We start from the raw sequence: 18,310 nt of genomic DNA, 5'->3' as shown, positions 1-18,310 counted from the left end.
AATTTTTAGTAAGTACTCTCTCTTCTTGTCTAAGTAATCCGCTCTTTCATTTTCAATGATTCCAGAGTGAGAAGGGAGTCACATATAGGTGACAGTTTTGTCGCCCTTTTTAGAGGTTAGTTCACTCCAGCGGGTGTAGAGGTAGATATGGTTGGAGGCACTTTAAGGAGCTCATTGAATCGGAGGCGATAACTAAGTTCAACCGTCAATAAACTTGATGAGATGGGGAGCCTGAAGTGTCTTTCCGACATCACCGATGTAAATGATGTCCCACATAGTCATTGATTTTGGAACCGTCCGGGAATATGAAGAGGTGTTCAGGAGAAAAATATGGAACGCTTCACGATTTTGCTTGTCATCCTTGTGTAGTGGCCATGCTAATCTTCTCTGTATCGTTCCAATTTTAGTTCCAATTTAGATTTTAGATCAATTGAAAAGTCCGCGGCCTACCATAGCAAAACACATTTTTTTATGCAAAATTAGTGTTTTTTATTCAACATAAATCCCTTCAAGAATGATACACTGCTTATAGCGACTAACCAACTTTTCGATACCATGTTTGTAGTAAAATTTGTCCTTTGATTTAAGATAGGCCTCAGTTTCGAAGATCACCTCTTCATTCGACGAAAATTTCTCCCCAGCGAGCATTATTTTAATATTTGAGAACAAGAAATAGTCACTGGGGGCCAGATCTGGAGAATACGGAGGATGAGCAAGAAATTCGAAGGCCAATTCATGGACTTCTGACACGGTATATTGTCTTGGTGAGGAAGCACTTTCTTTTCCTTCAAATGAGGCAATTTTCGGCGATTTGAGAGTTGCGTTTTTCCACGCTTTGGAGCGGGTTCATCTTATGTGACTGTCGATTGGATTTCGGAGCCATGTTACATCCATTGTCACATGTCGACGCAAAAACTCGGGTTTATTACGTTTGATCATCTTCAAATACTGCTCCGAATCGTCAACTCGTCTTTGTTTTTGGTCAAAAGTGAGCTCGCGCGGCACTCATTTTGCATAGAACTTTAGAACCCAAATATTCGTGAATGGTATGATGTACACGTTCAGTTGATATCTTTAGAGTGTCTGTTATTTCATTTAATTTCAACTTGCGGTCATTCAAAATCATTTTGTGGATTTTTTTAATGTTTTCGTCGGCAACAACCTCTTTTGGTCATCCGCTGCGTTCACCGTCTTCGATGCTTATTTCACCACATCTAAACTTAGCATATCTTGATGGTTGATTTTCCTTTGGCAGTGTCCGGAAACTCGGCATCAAGCCAAGTTGTTTCTTCAACTGTATTTTTTTCCTCAAAAAGCAATATTTTATCGACACGCGAAATTCCTTTTTATCCATTTTTTTCACAGTAACAGAAGTGCTTCACTCGAAGTGCTATAATTGTGTTGACCTGTTAATTAAAATGTATAGATTAACTCGCTCGGCATGCTTGTAACGGCGAACAAAAAAAAACAATGCCAATTAGAGTAGTATGCTTATCATTTACAAAATTTAAAAATTATCGTTTTATTTTTTTGACCAGATCTCATATTAAAGCCTCTCTATCACCTTTTTGGCACATATATATTCCTGTAAGTTCGAAAGTGGACTTTGTCATTTTCTAAATGCTTTCCAACATTATTCCATAAAAATATCCACTTCAAGTGTCTTTATAAAGTAAATTTCTAAATACTTTCAGTTTGAAATAGATCTCATCCGGTCACAGTTTCAGGGAATTTTTTAATTACCAAACCATGTTATTTTTCCCCATTTTTTTGTCGCCGCAAGGTTAATTCGAAACAAGAAATTTTCAGAAAATGGGAAAAGTTTTCAAGTTTCTTTAAATGCGACGGGGTTTTATTCCATTTCGGGTATTTTTTTCTGTGGGGAATCAGGAGAGAACGACAGAGAGAAAAAAACGGATACGTGTTTTTCGGACATAGATCCATTAAACGCAACTTTTTTTATTCATTACATGTCGAGCACGTGACGAAACTACGAACGGGCACATTAGCATAGAGCCAACGACGGTTTAAACAAAAGATATTAAACTCGGTTTTACATCATCCGCTCCGGTGCCAGTCACAGAAATATTGCCAACTTTTTCTACGATTCGAGGCTATTAGTGTTTTTCGGGTATCGATTGAAATGCGATTTTTTATCAAAGATGATTTTTCCTATCTCTGCCATTAGGCTTGACGTTCGTATTTGCTCCATTTTGTTTATCTCGAATGTTCTCGTATTTTCTGTTGTTACGGTAAAAACTGGAATAATAAATACGAAATATAACCAGAGATATAGGCTACGATAACAACATAACTTATAAAGGACAATGTTCCCGATTATATTGTAGCTCTTATTTATTTTTCTTTAAGGTAAAAAATGTCCGTGTCTAGCAAAAGAAGAAATTTATTGACTTTTTTTAATAATTACGTATATATTTTATATAGCACAAATAATAATAAAGAGAAATAATAAAGTAACTGTTTTTATAATGTTTTTGTAAGTTGAGTACAAGGGTTTCTTTTATTCGTTATTTTTTTGTTTCATTTAGTCACTTAATTCTACACCTTCTGCAGCATTTTCAAATTGTCTACCACCAAACTGTTCACTAAAATGGAACTATAAAAAGAAACTATTTGTTAAAGACATATATATATATATATATAATGTATAATCACAAATATACTAAAATCATTGTTAATTAAATTTAGACATTTTTGCATGTTTCATGCAATAAGTGTTATTTTTTAAAATACTCCATATAGTTTATTGACATTCCATGATACTATAGTGACTAATAGTAACAGTACCAGTATAATAGTCTTTGATAAAGTATTAACAAAATATAATATTTAACAAAATATCTGCCATTGAACTAGATTCTCAAATCCTACATTTCTCAATAAGATATAGTAACGAATATGAATTTTTAAAACTTATCTACGTGGGTCCTTGGGTTATAACAGGTCAATTGAAAAGTCCCCGGCCTGACACATAGATGGTGCTATTAGAATTAAATCCATATGTTCTTCAGTTAGCCCTAACTCTCAAAAGATGCGTGTATAAATTTGACAGCTGTGGGATCATTAATTTGTATTTTTATTTGTATCTTATCTGTATTTTGGGATGCGCATGAATTCAATCAATTTTCATTGACTACCTTGAAAAAAGAAGAACTATTACATAGCGTTACTGGATCGTTTGAAGGACGATATCACCGAAAAAGGGACGCATTTGTAGAAAAAGAAAGTGCTGCTTCACCAAGACAACGTACCGTGTCAAGAATCCATGAATTGGTCCTCGAATTGCTTCCTCATCCACAGTATTCTCCACATCTGACCCCCAACGACTATTTCCTGTTCTCAGATTTCAAAAATGCTTACTGGGAAGAAATTTTCGTCGAATGAAGAGGTGATCCCCGAAATTGTGGCCTATTTTGAAGCAAAAGACAAATCGTACTACAAAAATAGTATAGAAAAGTTGGAGGATCGCTATAATCAGTGTATCACCCTCGAAAGGAATTATGTTGAAGAAGAAAGAAACTAATTTTGCCAAAAACATGTATTTTACTATGGTAAGCCTGGGTTCAATTGACTTGTTAATTACATTTCCCTTATCTCAGTGATATCCTTAAATGTGAAGTAGTAATAATATTACTACTTCAGACTACTCACTACATAGTATTGAGATAACTGTAAGTAAAGTACAAAAAGTTGTCATTATGATTACGGAGTCGACTACAATATGGCGATTGAAACAACCAGAGATATTGCGTGAACATACAATTTAAAGAAAAGCATTTCAACGACAACACTGTTTGAACTAACATAGCTAATTTATGTATGAAAACTGTGCTGAGCTTTAAAACAATGTGGGGTGCACCAATGAGAGTAAATTAATCAAATACTAATTCAGTTTAGGTCTAAAACCTTAGATCAGGATTTTAGGACTAATATGAACGAAAAATTACTTGATAGGTTACGGTTAAATGTTGTCATTGTAATATGTATGGTAATATTGAAAATGAATTTGCAGAACATGGAAAATATATACTTTTATTGCCAAGCAGTAGTTTATCGATAAATTTTATGGTGATTTATAATGTTAATCAAAATTATTTTCATTCTCGGGCAATGTAGTCATAAAAAGTATAACATAGATCTGGCTAATACTCTAGGTGTGTTAGAACTTCTTTTTTCTAATAGAGAATGTTACATAGTGCAAGAGTTTGACATTTTCGAAAGAATTTACTAATTAAATTTTTATTTGTTTCTCAAAGTGTCTTTTTTTAGAATCTGTAGTTTTATTTAGTCCACAAATCACAAATCTACAATACTAGACATGGAATAAGATACAGATACTAAGACATAACAAGTTGACTTGGTCTCAATCAATTACTCTGGTAGTATTTCTCCTTCCCTTTTGTTATTTGCCAAGTTGTACTAACATTATACTCGCATATCATAATATCGTCATGATAATTACCAGCCAACAAATATAAAATATAAAATTAATTCACAGTATTTATATTACTTGAATCATAACCAAGATATATATTTTGATGTATTTTAAATAAACCAGTTAAAAATTTACATTTCTTGTAGAAATAATTCATGGTGACGTAACTTTTATTACTATACTTGTATATACATTTCTCGTATATATGTTTGCAGTAATTTTACACGTACTTAAACAATCATAATGAACAGGGATTCTAATTACTTGAGAACTGCAAGACGAAGATTGTCTGAAAAGTTTTTCCATTAATATTAAGCAACACAAGTAATAAATTATCTTTTTGTTTAACATTTTCATGTATTCCAGACGAGACTGAGTTATTAAATCTGCTAGAAAAACTAACATACCATATATTATTGTTTAAAAAATTATAATTTATATGTTACTAGCTGACCCGGCAGACTTCCTACTGCCTCAATGGATAAATAAAAGACCTAATAATCCATAACTAATTAAAAAAATGCTCGCTAAGAACGAATTTTTATTATTATTTTCGATTAATTATACATGATGTTTCATAGTTAAAAAACAGAGTTTTCCTGAATGACTGGCTTTTTATAAAGTTTGAATTAGATATTTAGAGTCACATCGTTATGATACAGTTTGTTAATCAATTTAGAGCTTTCTGATAAACTATGTTTTTGTTTTGTTCTGTGCGTAAATAAACAAAGATGACGGTTTTCCGACGTGCGAACACGTGACCTATAGTTGTCCATGCGCGAAACAGGGAAACTCCAAGTTGATTCCGCAAACTTCCAACGACTGGCCTTGAGATTTATTTATGGTCATCGCAAAGGCCAGATGTTCTGGAAATTGTAAAAGTTTAAAATCGAATGGTAAATCCTTTGAAATCATTGGTATACGCGGGATCAAAACATCCTGTCCTTTGTATTTTCCCTTTATGATTGTTGTCTCAATGACGTTATTCATCATCTTTTTCACAGCCAGTCTTGTTCCATTGCACAGTCGAGGTTGATTAACATTACGCAGCATGATGACAACTTTGAACTTCAAATTGTGAGTTGGTAATCCAGGCAATTCCAGTGAATTTAAAAACTCCGTGGAATAGTTGACTACGTCGCCCTGTTTTATAATGGTGTCGACTGATTTGAAGGAATTATCCCGGAAGAAAATTCTGAAGACGATTCTGAAGAAGAAGATGTGAGAGACATTGAGATCCTCGACTTTTTTCCTCCTGACCATATTCTGAATGGACTACTGTAGGGTGTCTTTCATAGATCGCAAATGAAAAGGTATTCCAAATTGCTTAGTTGCTACTTACCTAGCGACCCTTCTGGTACTGTGATATTTCGTCATTTGCAGTGGTTATAGCGAAGATGGATATATCGCCACCTTTGTTAACATATTTATATATATATGAACTTTATCGACTTCATAGAGTTACAATATCTTACATTTGTGTGAGTCTCAAAAGCTTTGAATAATAGTGGCGAGCATGGCACGATCTAACGATTATTTACATCAACATTTTGTCCTCTTGCCTTCACAACTACCGATAGTCCATTGTCCGCAACTGATCGCCGACGATACAACGGGTATCCATCATTTCCCGTTATGGTTTCAGCAGTTAGGTCTCTTGGGTATGGCTTGGAACCCTTGCCGTCAACCATACAAAATGAATTGTAGTTGAAAACTCCGCAAGGTTAATGTATGATGTGTTTGGATGCAATTTTGGGTCAACTGTGGGAAAGTGGGCATGGAATTGTCCTGTATATTATGTATAGCGCCAAATAATGTCATCTGGAAACAGCTGTTATATTTCTGCGGTCTTGTCACTTAGCAGTAAAGTGTCACTATCACAAAAAATCAACAAAAAAAAGAGCACATAATTTGAAATGTCACTATCACAAAGGATCACCGAAGGAAGAAAGTCCTCGGGCACGTAGATTGTCGGATTCGATCCTCGACATCAAAGAAAAAACAAAATAGTTGTTTTTATTTAACTGCAAGCACCCTCATATTTATTCGCCTTTTAAACCTTCGCTGGACTTCCAGCCGTTCCCGGGTTTTAGCGGGACTTACGAACGATTCATTTATATATATATATATATATATATATATATATATATATATATATATATATATATATATTTGCTTTTCTAAAGTATTATTAAAACTTACGGAGGTTTCTCATGAACTGTATCAACTTCAGATCAATAAACATTTGTATCATATATTAGAAAGTTATATTTGGTCGAAGTCAGATGAAATCTTCAGCAGAGTGAGTTTATGATATTTCTGGTACTACAATCAGCCTCAAAAGAACATAGTGTCATTTAAACTACTCTTTGGTTATCTGTTGATTTTGATTAGCGTGGTACTTGTAGTTACCTATTTTATTAAAAACATGTGTTTCCACACACTATTTTCAACAAAATATTCAGCAAAATAATGGCTTTGTTCTTTCATACCTTTAATATTATTTCACTCTAATTAATAACACAACCTTAATGGTACAATATTTCAGTTTAAATCAGTTTTACGAGAAACTAATAGATCCAAAGCCTAAATATGTCGGAAATATATAGTTATATTACATCGCTAAATGCGAAATTTTGATCTCGTGTTAGACTGCTTAAGTGTTGTTAACGACATACCTTCAAACCACATACCGCTGACTGCTCCCCCATGAAACACAGAAGAATTTCTAATATAATTCCTTGCAGCCCTAACGTCGTCATATAATATATTAATATTTGCCACCGTAATAGCGTTTCCTATTAAATTTAAGACGAGATGTTGTTCATCAAAAGTAGAGAAATCTATCACGACTGTTTATTAAAATTAATTTAGTTATATGGTATCATTCTTAATGGATAAATAAATTAGTTCCATTGGCTAAAAACAGCATATTTCTCTGTACTCTTAAGGTCACAAATAAACCTATCATAATAAAATGAGGGAACAGAAAAAGCATAAATGTGTATTTGTTATAATGAATACTTAGCATATACTTTTACGGTGTCTTACCTAATTCAAACATATTTGTATCAATATATGTACCAAATAAAAATGTTTGTATCAAAAAGGGGATACTATGTTATCTAATAGGTGGTCAGGTACTTAAATAACTGACAGGACATGGTATAATAAAATAGTTAATAAAATTTATATGAACCGTAGGTCCAAGAGCGTTTTTAATCTGAATATTGCAGTTCTTAGGTTCTTGCTTTTCTCTGCTGGGATTTATGTTTGATGGTGGATGCTAAACAATATTATCAGAAAAATTCAAGGTGATATAATATATAAATTACTTTCTAATTAATTTACACATTTTTCCATAATTAACGATCTCTTATTTTGTACGGCTCGTAATTACAATTAAGGACGGCGAAGGGAAGACAAGCTAAAATTGATCGGCTAAATGGGTTGACGTGTGACGAAGGTCCTCCATTTATTTTTGGAGTCGATATTTCATTTTTTGTTTGACAAAATCTTCCTGAAATTGTCACTCAGGTGATATATTTTTCGCCACATTCTTACGAAGAGTTATTAAGTTTTTTTTAGGCGCCGATATTCTCTAATAGAAAATGAAATTGGGATTCGGCCTTCTTTTTTGACAAATACGAAAATTATCGTTTAAACTAATTATCATTTTGGAAAAAGAAAGTTAGATTTATTTGTTTGGTTGTAGATTTAATGTCTTGAGAAATTTTAGTTAAATAGAGTTCCGAAGATTACTAAGAACACATTTTCCGGGCTTCTTTTGAATCTTAATGAGAAAAAACTCACATGAATATGTTGTTCCTTTAATGCAATTTCTTGAAGTTTTATTTACATTGATAATATTTTGAGTTGGTACGTAGCCGTGGTACAAAATTCTTTTTGTTCCTAAATGTTAACTTTTTCTATGAATTGTCCTTCTTAAATGTTTAACGAGTTTTAGTTACCATTTCCGTCAGATTAACTGTACATACTAATATTCAGTGCAGCTGCAACACGCTAAAAATTATTTTCAATAAAATTCTAAACTATATATATATATATATATATATATATATATATATATATATATATATATATATATATATATATAGATCCCATGTATTTGGTTCCAAAGGTTGATCGGAATTTGTAATCTTGTTGTAATTATAATTTAAAATAGTTAATTGAGCAAAACTAAAATGTCATATATACACAGAAAAAAATGCATTAAGAACTACGGAGAACTGACAGCGATTCGCAACTGCAATAAAATCGGGAGAGTTATGGACGTTTGGTAAGTTCTGTCAATAAAAACAATCCGAGAATGGAACCGTTTCCAAAATTAATTCGTCGACAAACAAAGTTCGCGCACTAAAACACCACGTTCCGCATTAATTTCCGTACGGTGAATTAAATTCGCCCTAAACTGAGCAGAATTTACCTGTAATCGTTTTGCCTTCACTTGCAGACTTACAACATGGACGCCCAGATCGGCGAGTCGTCGGCTTGTGCAACGGCGCTCATGTGCGGCGTGAAAACGAACTTCGAGACAGTCGGCCTAGACGCCAGGGGCAAGTTCGAGAATTGCTTTTCCAGTTTTTCCTCGCGGGTGCCTTCTTTGATCGACTGGGCGCAGGAATCAGGTAACGTTCATTTTTATCAATGTTGTTACTTTTGCATGATTGAAACGCATAGAACGGGGAGCGGAATTGGATGTTTTGAAGTCGCCTTTACACTTTTTCAACGAGTATTTGATGCGTGAAATGACAATTCTTCAAATATTTATCGTAAACAATTCAAAATTCGGCTTGGTGGCGCAGTGGTAAAGGCAACAGGACGGTTGTTTAATATTTGTGATTGTACTTGGTGTAAAATCCGACAAGGAAAATTAAAATAGTCCAGTAATCAGGCTGGGTAAGACAGGATCTCTTTTGGGATAATTTCTAAGTTGGTCAGTGGTTCGGAGCCCATGTTAAATAGTATGTTCAATCCACATAAACCCATAGTTGGTAAAAGAATACTTTAACAAATGTAAAAAAAATCGAAAACCATTATTAACTTTACGAATTTAATTATTTTTCAAATCTAAGCCAACATTATTAAGTAATTTCCTAATAATTGTACCAGTCATGTTCTTAGATGTAGCACAACAACACACCGAACTACTAAAATCGTACATTACAGCCAGAATGTTTAGAATTAAACAAGAAGAAGCTTACTCTAAAAAAAAAGAAGCTAAAACAGGTGTACCATAAGGAAGTGTACATGGACCAACGCTTTATCTACACTTGTGATACACCACAAATAGAGAATATTATGATGGCTACATTTTCTGATGATACTGCGATTATAGCTGTCGGAGAGAATACTGAAGTAGCCACGAAAATTACAACAGGCAAGGGACAATATAAATAATTGGACACAAGTTCGGAAAATGAAAATTAACGAAACTAAATCTGTGCATGTGCAGTTCACCTGCAATCAGACCATGGTGCATCAGACAAGCACCATGAACCTTGAATAATACTATAACTCTACATGGCAGCAACGCTAAATATCTCGGAATTAATCTTGATGCAAAACTTCGCTAGAGGGGACATATAAAAAAGAAAAGTAAAAACTGGAATTAGAATTTAAGAAAACTGTATTGGCCAAATGGAAGAAAATCACAATTATCACTACATAATAAATTGTTATTATATAAGCAAATACTGAAACCTATATGGACATACGAAGTTCAATTAAGGTGATGTTCTGCAAAGAGTAACATAAACAAAACACAAATTTTTCAGAACAAAGTGCTGAGGGAGTATTTATAGATACCTAGAGCCAGTCAAGAAATCAAGATAATTGTAAGGAGGCATGAGAAAAGACTCCATTCTCATGAGAACATTGAAGTATTGAAACTTTTGGATACCAACAGAGCAGGATACAGATTCAAGAGAATCAAACCATCTGATCTTGTATAGCGTTATGTAGTGAGGTGCATATATTAAATCACAGCAGTGATATGTATAAACATTATTTCACCACAAACTGGCCGATGGGTCCTACTAGTTATATACCTAGATTTAAGTTATCATTAAGACAAATTATCGGTTAGTCGGAAACGACTAGTAACAATATAATAATTAAATTAAAAAAATGTTTGATACTACAGTTTAATCCAACTCTCAATAAGTTGATATAAGACATATTTTATTGGCGAAAGAATAATTCACAAAACTCTAAATTTCAATGAAATTTAAGTCGAAATTGGTGATGCCTAGTTTTTTAAAATGAAATATTCTAATTAATTAAGGTAAAAAAGAACGTGTCTAAAAATATTTAATTATTAATGAGCCTCTTCAGCTTTCTAATGAAAGACAAGTTAATTTGAATAGCGCTATTAAACGTTTTTAAAATTTTTAATGCCAAAAGGCATATAAAAAGTTAATATGAAGTTGAGTTTATTCGAAGCAGACAGTTTTTGATTTCATTAAACAAAAAAATGTTTAACTTTTTAATTTTTTAGTCAGTTAATATTATCTAAACTAGTTTATTGATGAAATCGACTAGTAAATAATTAAAATACGAACTTTATTAATGAAACTAATTACGTAAAATATGAGATTCCCTCGAAATTCTGGAATATATTGGAAATTGAGGAAGGCTGGGGATCTAAATATTTAAAATTCAATTCGTTTAGAGCACTCGACAAAGAAACTAAACAAAACTCTCTATCTATACCTCAGAGTATGATATTATAAAAATATAAAATTATTGTTTTTGTTGAGTTTTTATCGATATTATATGTTAGATTATTGTATGTAAGTTACTCATTATGTATTAATAAAACCTTTTAAATTTACCATTAAAATGTTGTTTAAAATAGGTATATTGTTTTTATATACATACAAACATTGATGTAAGCAAATATAGCAACAGCTATACAGACATGCGTACATGTACACGAACAATAAATCATCTTGATTCCATAATATTTGAAAGCAATATAACTTTACGCTAATATAGACGGAGTTAGTGAAGGATATAATGATCGATTCAGATTGTATTCAATCATCTATTATAGCGAGTAGTATTACCAATAGTCGACTAATCAACTAATCCAATTATGGCATTCGAACGCTTTGCGAGCAGATGGTGGTGTTTTGTTACTTTAAGATAGCAGTTAACAATTTGGTTTCACATAAACCTTGCGTGTCGTGTTAGGTCTGAAGGATATATCTATTTCTAATTAGTAATATGAAGTTGCGTAGATATAATTGTGGAAATGCTGAACAAATGTTAACAGTTATTAAAAATAATAACATTCAGTATCAATTTGGAAAGAATAAAAACTAAAAAATCATTAAGAGAGTAACTAATTTCCTGAAAAAAAAAACGGCGGGAAAAAGATATATTTGCCGTATTTAATCTGATAATGAATTTTGAATCATGACTAAACTAGAAGACATAGCCTTTGAAAATGCCTAATCAAATTTTTCCAAATAGTCAATACTAGCTGATAAATGTTATTCCATTTGTATGAATTCCTTCTTGTATTAATTTTCATAAAGAAAAGGCATATTTAATGGTTTGGATCTATGTTGTGTTGTAAAATTCTATTCGTCTTAATGAATGTGAATTGACAAGTGCCAGTGCAAAGCTAATTTTATATTTTAGTGCTACTGGATTGTTCTCCTCCTAATTTCGACTTTTGCTTTGTGCTTCGCTTTTTTTTGCGCGAATTTTCACTTTTGACCAAAGACAACGTTGCTGATTCGGAGCAGTGTTTGAATATGATCAAGCATAGGAAACCTGAGTTTTTGCCTCGATATGTTACAGTGAATGAAAGATAGCTCCATCATTTCACTCCGAAGTCCAATCGACAGTCATCCGAGTGGACTGCACACGATGAACCCGCTCCAAAGCATAAGAAAACGCAACAGTCGGCTGGCAGGGTTATGGCGTCTGTATTTTGGGATACGCATAGAATAATTTTCATTGAGTACCTTGAAAAAGGAAGGACCATCAATAGCGACTATTACATAGCCTTATAGGGCAGTTTGAAGGACAAAATCGCCGAAAAATGACCGCGTTTGAAGAAAAAGAAAGTGCTGCTTCGCCAAGACAATGCACCGTCTAACAAGTCAGTGAATACGATGGTAAAAATGAATTGGGCTTTGAATTGCGTCCTCATCCACCGTATTCTCTAGATCTGTCCCACAGCGACTATTTCCTGTTCTTAGATCTCAAAAGAATGCTCGCTGGTAAGACATTTTCGTCGAATGAAAAGGTGATCGCCGAAAAAATGGCCTACTTTGAAACAGAGGACGAATCGTACTACAAAAATGGTATCGAAAAGTTGGAGGGTCGCTATAATCATTGTATCACCCTTAAAGGAAATGGTGAATAAAAAGAAAAAATGGCAAAAAATTTCTTTTAGTATGGTAGGCCGGGAACTTTTCAATTGACGCGTTAAATCTGTTGGTTGAAAATGTAATAGGATTTCAAGATGGATAGAGTTAGAAATTCGGAAATCTAATAATTGCCAAGACAATATAAAACATAAATATATTAACATAAAATGACAAAATTACTTAATAATATATGCTATATATATGAATAAATGTTATATCAATCAAAATATTCTTCTTGTTACCCTATTAACATACATTACTGAACAGTCTTGAAAAATGTATTCCGTAATGCTGTTTTAATGTACTTTATTATTTACAATTATTTTAGAAACAAAATGTAAGAACAGATATTACATTCGAAAGTTTAATTTTATAATAAAAAGTGGCCAATTACTAGGTGTGTCGGTAATTACTTTCCAGTTTGGTCTCACCGATTTTACTAATCATAGGTATGTAGTAATGATTAGGATACATATGTCATTTTATTCTACTGATATTAATCTCTTTACTACAAAAGTGAAATTCGGCCAAAATCAAACCGTTATAGATTTGATTTTTTTTTCTAATGTCAAGTAACGGTCAGCATATTCCCACTACAAGAACATGTGAAAGGTAATTTCGACAATTTGAATGTGGTGATTTCAAAGTATAGGCAAAAGTAGGTCCTGGTAGACCGGAAACGCTTGAAGATACGGAACTGCAGGAATTACTGGATGAAGACACAACCGAAACTGAAAAAAAAATAGACCGAAAAGTTAACTATGAGTGACGAGAAAGATCCAAAACATGGAAAGATAGGTGCTACATGATCTAAACGACAAACATTTAGAAAATAGAAAAATCGTTAATGATATGCTGCTTTAAAGGTATAAAAGAAAGTCCGTTCTGCAACAAATAGTACCGGGTAATAATTTTTAGAGAAATAGCCCATGGTTATCACCTATCGAGGCCCATCAGCTGCAAGGTCATGCTCTGTGCCTGGTGGGGTTCGGTTAGTGTCGTATATTAAAAACTACTGAACGGGAGAAACAATTAATAGTGATCGCTGGCGATAGCAAATTACCTATTTGAACCATGCATTGATTGAAAAACTTCCACAATATTATCAGAAACATAATAAGGTGTTTCTGCAGCATAACAAAGCGCTGTTTCATACAGAAAAAGCATTTAAAAAAGGGTGTTCAAATCACTTGGATGCCAATAGTTTAGTTCAAAGAGAAACTATTTTTTGAAATGTTATTTATAATCAATATTAGAGATGGACAAAGAATTAAATGACCAATATTTTGTATAAATAAATTTGAACATTTGGTTATGCATAACATGTTTTCTTAGCAAAAATAAAACTGAAAGGTATTACCGACGCAACTCATTGAGTAGTCGGGATTCATTTTACATTTTGTAATGTAGAATATAAAGATATTTTTTAAAAAATTGAACCGAATTCAAACTATAAATAAGGAACTCACCAAAAAGTAAAAAATTATAAAACTTAGATTTTTAATACAAAAAAAATATTTAAAATAAAATATATATACATAATAATCGCTGTAATCACTAAATTAAAATAAAAATAAACCTTACTTAGCCTATCTACTGTTAGATTGGTTTTGCTCGTAACTTAATTTTGTGTATAGGTCACTAAATTATATTATTATTTTTGTATTATTTGGGATCGGCACCGACTTCAAACTGATCAGTTGGTAGAAGTAGTAGTAGGTTTTAAGCTAAATTGTGTATATAGTAAGCAGCAAAGGTTTATTTTTAGGTGAAAATACATAAGGTTTATTTTTATTTTTATTTAGTTACTACAACGATTATTATGTATATGTTTTACTTTAAAAACTTTTTTTGTGTTACAAGTCTAAGTTTGATGGAGAAATCTGCGAACATACGTTACATTAAATATATGTATATATTTTTTTCTTGAGGTTGGTTAAAAAATTATATCGCCTTGTTGTTATATGGCACACTTTCAATAAGTATTGCATTATGACAATAAAGATAAAATTTTAACAAGTCATTGATATCGAAAAAGTCGGAGCCCTAAGGGCGGACGGAGATGGCGATTACTTATCCCCTTTTTGTTTGTCGGTGCTTATCTTGGCCGTTTGCTGTTTTTGCATTAAACCGTTGATTGTATGGTCGAAGTCGAAAACCCCAATTTTCTTTTTGTCCTACATTTGATTCGTTTTTACATCTTCTGCGTATCTGTAATGTTATTGGAAATCGGATTGGATTTTTCCAATTTCCGCGTTTCAAAAAGACATCAGCATTGTTTCCCCGCACAACACGATGCCGGCCGATCAGATAATGCTTACGTATCTGTATAAAGACATCATTAACGATTGCGGACGATACACGATGCATCTGTGCAATGTTACCTAGGGCCTAAAATGTATATGACAGCTCTATTAAGATAACATCGGAAATGTAATGCAGCTACTTTGCTACGTTTCGTAGAGAAAATACATTAACCATATGATACTCTATTATCATGTATGTGTATATGTGTTAAAAATTAGTTCGTGTTCGTTCAACATAATTCCCTTCAAGGGTGATACACTGATAATAGCGACCCACCAACTTTTCTATAACATTTTGTAGTAATTTTTGTATTTTGCTTCAAAATATGCCTCAGTTTCGGCGATCACCTTTTCATTCGACGAAAATGTCTTACCAGCGAGTATGTTTTTGAAATCTGAGAACAGGGAATAGTCGCTGAGGACCAGATCTGGAGAATAAAGTGGATGGGGAAGCAATTCGAGGCACAATTCATGGATTTTTGCAGTCCTTTTCACTGACTTTTGACCCGTGCATTGTCTTGGTTAAGCAGCACTTTCTTTTTCTTTAAACGCGGCCGTTTTTCGGCGATTTCGTCCTTCAAACGGTCCAATAACGCTATGTAATAGTCGCTGTTGATGGTCCTTCCTTTTTCAAGGTAGTCAATTAAAGTTATTCCATGCGCACCCCAAAATAAAAACGCCATAACATTGCCAGCCGACTGTTGTGTCATCCCACGCTTTGGAGCGGGTTCATCTTGTGCAGTCTACTCAGATGACTGTCGGTTGGACTTCGGAGTGAAATGATGGAGCCATGTTCCATCCGTTGTCACATATCGATGCAAAAACTCGGGTTTTTTACACTTTATGATCTTCAAATACTGTTTCAAATCATAAACTCGTCGTTGTTTTTGGTCAAAAGTAAGCTCGCGCCGCACCCACTTTGCACAGAGCTTTCTCATACCCAAATATTCGTGAATGATATGACGTACACGTTCAATAAATATCTTTAGAGTATCTACTATTTCATTCAATTTCAATTTGCGCTCATTCGAAACCATTTTGTGGATTTTTTAAAATATTTTCGTCGGTGACAACCTCTTTTGTGCTTCCATTGCGTTCACCGTCTTCGCTGCTCATTTCAAAGGGAATTCGAATAAAAGAAATTCTGTGCTGTAATATTCTTGAGGAAATTCTATTGAGGAATTAACTGGAAAATTGTCGAGTATTGGAATCATATATTTTCGGAAGAATGGGATATTTTCAACACTTACACCTATTTCGGTTGTAGTGTCACAGGATGGTGTTTTGGGACCATTGCTATATCTACTCTATACCGCTGATATCCCAACAACAAAATACGAGTATTTGGAACATTTGCCGTTGCGACAGTTATCATAGCAAAAGATGTGTCTCTATCTAAGGCTATAGGAGACATATAAGCCGCGGTCAACAACATTTACAAATGGACCAGAGACTGGAAAAGATTAGAAAATACGACTTAATAGCTCCAAATAGGTCCATGTTATTTTTTTGATGCGGCGAAATGACAAAAATCTAATTATATCATTTGATGGTTGTCCAATTACCCAAACAGAATCAGCTAGATACCTCGGAATATATCTCGATGGTAGCTTAAACTGAAAACAGCATGTTAAACAAAAAGCAGAGCAGAATGCACTCAAAGTTAAACAACTATACTGGTTAATCAGAAGATGCTGTCAATTTTACCTAAAATCAAATATATTGGTTTATCAGTCAATCACCAAAATATCAAGCTAACTAGTATTTTAAAGCACCCAAAACAAAATTCCACGTTTACAATTCTTATCAACATAACCAACGAAGAGCTGCACAAGAGAAGCATTTTAATTAGGGACAAACGTATTGATGTATTAATCCCATACTCGCCTTGCTTGTGTATTAACGCAAATACAAAATAACAGCAGTAATGAATTAATTTGTAAATTCAGATTGTACTAAACATATCTAGTGTAAGATGTAATTAATTTTAAAAAATTAAAATATCTTGTCGTCCTTAGTATATAAATGAAATAAAATTAAATAAAAAAAAATCAAAATCAAAATCGAACAAGTGGAAATGCAATATCTGTATTGAAAGCTGTAAAGAAAGACTTCCCAATGCGGAGGAAAGTTCGGGCGAGGCCAAAACAGCCGAAAGAAATAAAACAAACATAACCGAATTTCCTAAAAGCATCGTTCAATTCCACTTGACGTTACTGTTAAAATGTCCGCTTTCGGGATTTGCTTAGAAACTAACGATGAAGAGTCGATTGGATGTCCTACTTGCCAACTGCGGATTCGCAGGACCCACGCCACGCTATCTCGAAATGTTCTCGTTATAATAGACATCAATGGGAAAAAACTTTCTATATCTGAATAGTTCTCGGATACTGATTTTTCGATTGAATATTAGGAACGGAATTGTAAGGACTCCGTTTCGGACGTCAATTTTTTTCTCTTTATTCGATTCCTTCCTCTTCGTTGTATTTCGCAGCTATTCACCATTTTTAATATTTAACCAACCATAAGTAATACGTCTAAATAAATGAGAAATAATAACTGAAAACAATGACGTTAAACGCCAAAATGGGGAACTAATTTCTGCCCAATAATTGTTAAAGTTGGAGAAAGACTCTTATGAAAAAAAAAGCATTGTATGGAAAACCATAGAAAAGCATTATTCCTTTAACCCATTCAAATTATTATCAAGGGCACCTCAAAAATAATATACACCATTAACTAAAGATACATATAGTCCTTCCAATAAACAGCCAAATTTAGGTCTTGGTTTATTTTAACTCTGACATAACAAAACACTGATAAATGTAAACATAATAATGTAACAAAAATAACGTTATACGAATAAATTAAAATAAAATAACGAAGAACTTAAACTACACTTAATAATACAGGCACAATAGTTTATAAGATAGAGTTATTTTACTATCTTTACATTAAACTCTTTTCAACTATAGAGTTCTAAGCTCGTTTTTTTATGTACTGGTTTTGCTCTGGAGTCCTAACCTACCTAATTAATTATAATATATCCGAGTAATGTATTTTTACTTCCATTAGAGAACATATTGACAGTTTACGTTTAGTTCCTGTTTCCTCGGTTGCAGTGTTTCCTTGTTAAAACA

General features: G+C 33.1%; 1 protein-coding gene and 1 non-coding gene across 2 annotated transcripts in view; one reads left to right on the top strand and one right to left on the bottom strand.

The window, feature by feature from the left end:
* Window positions 1-18,310, top strand: part of LOC143190789 (alkaline phosphatase) — a 349,882-nt gene that overhangs the window by 136,091 nt on the left and 195,481 nt on the right. Inside the window, exon 3 of the mRNA XM_076395357.1 lies at window positions 8,931-9,105. Within this exon, the coding sequence (XP_076251472.1) occupies window positions 8,931-9,105 (175 nt within the window). The remainder of the gene's footprint in view (window positions 1-8,930; window positions 9,106-18,310) is intronic.
* LOC143192102 (U6 spliceosomal RNA) lies at window positions 325-427 on the bottom strand. The gene has a single exon (XR_013004725.1). It is a non-coding gene; the product is annotated as a U6 spliceosomal RNA (small nuclear RNA).

The sequence above is a fragment of the Rhynchophorus ferrugineus genome, unplaced genomic scaffold, assembly GCF_030347505.1.
Source record: "Rhynchophorus ferrugineus isolate W39M unplaced genomic scaffold, kcgeb_rfMv2 rfM2, whole genome shotgun sequence".
Lineage (NCBI taxonomy): Eukaryota > Metazoa > Arthropoda > Insecta > Coleoptera > Curculionidae > Rhynchophorus > Rhynchophorus ferrugineus.
The sequence above is the reverse complement of the archived record's forward strand: the minus strand, read 5'-3'. Positions and strand labels throughout refer to the sequence as shown.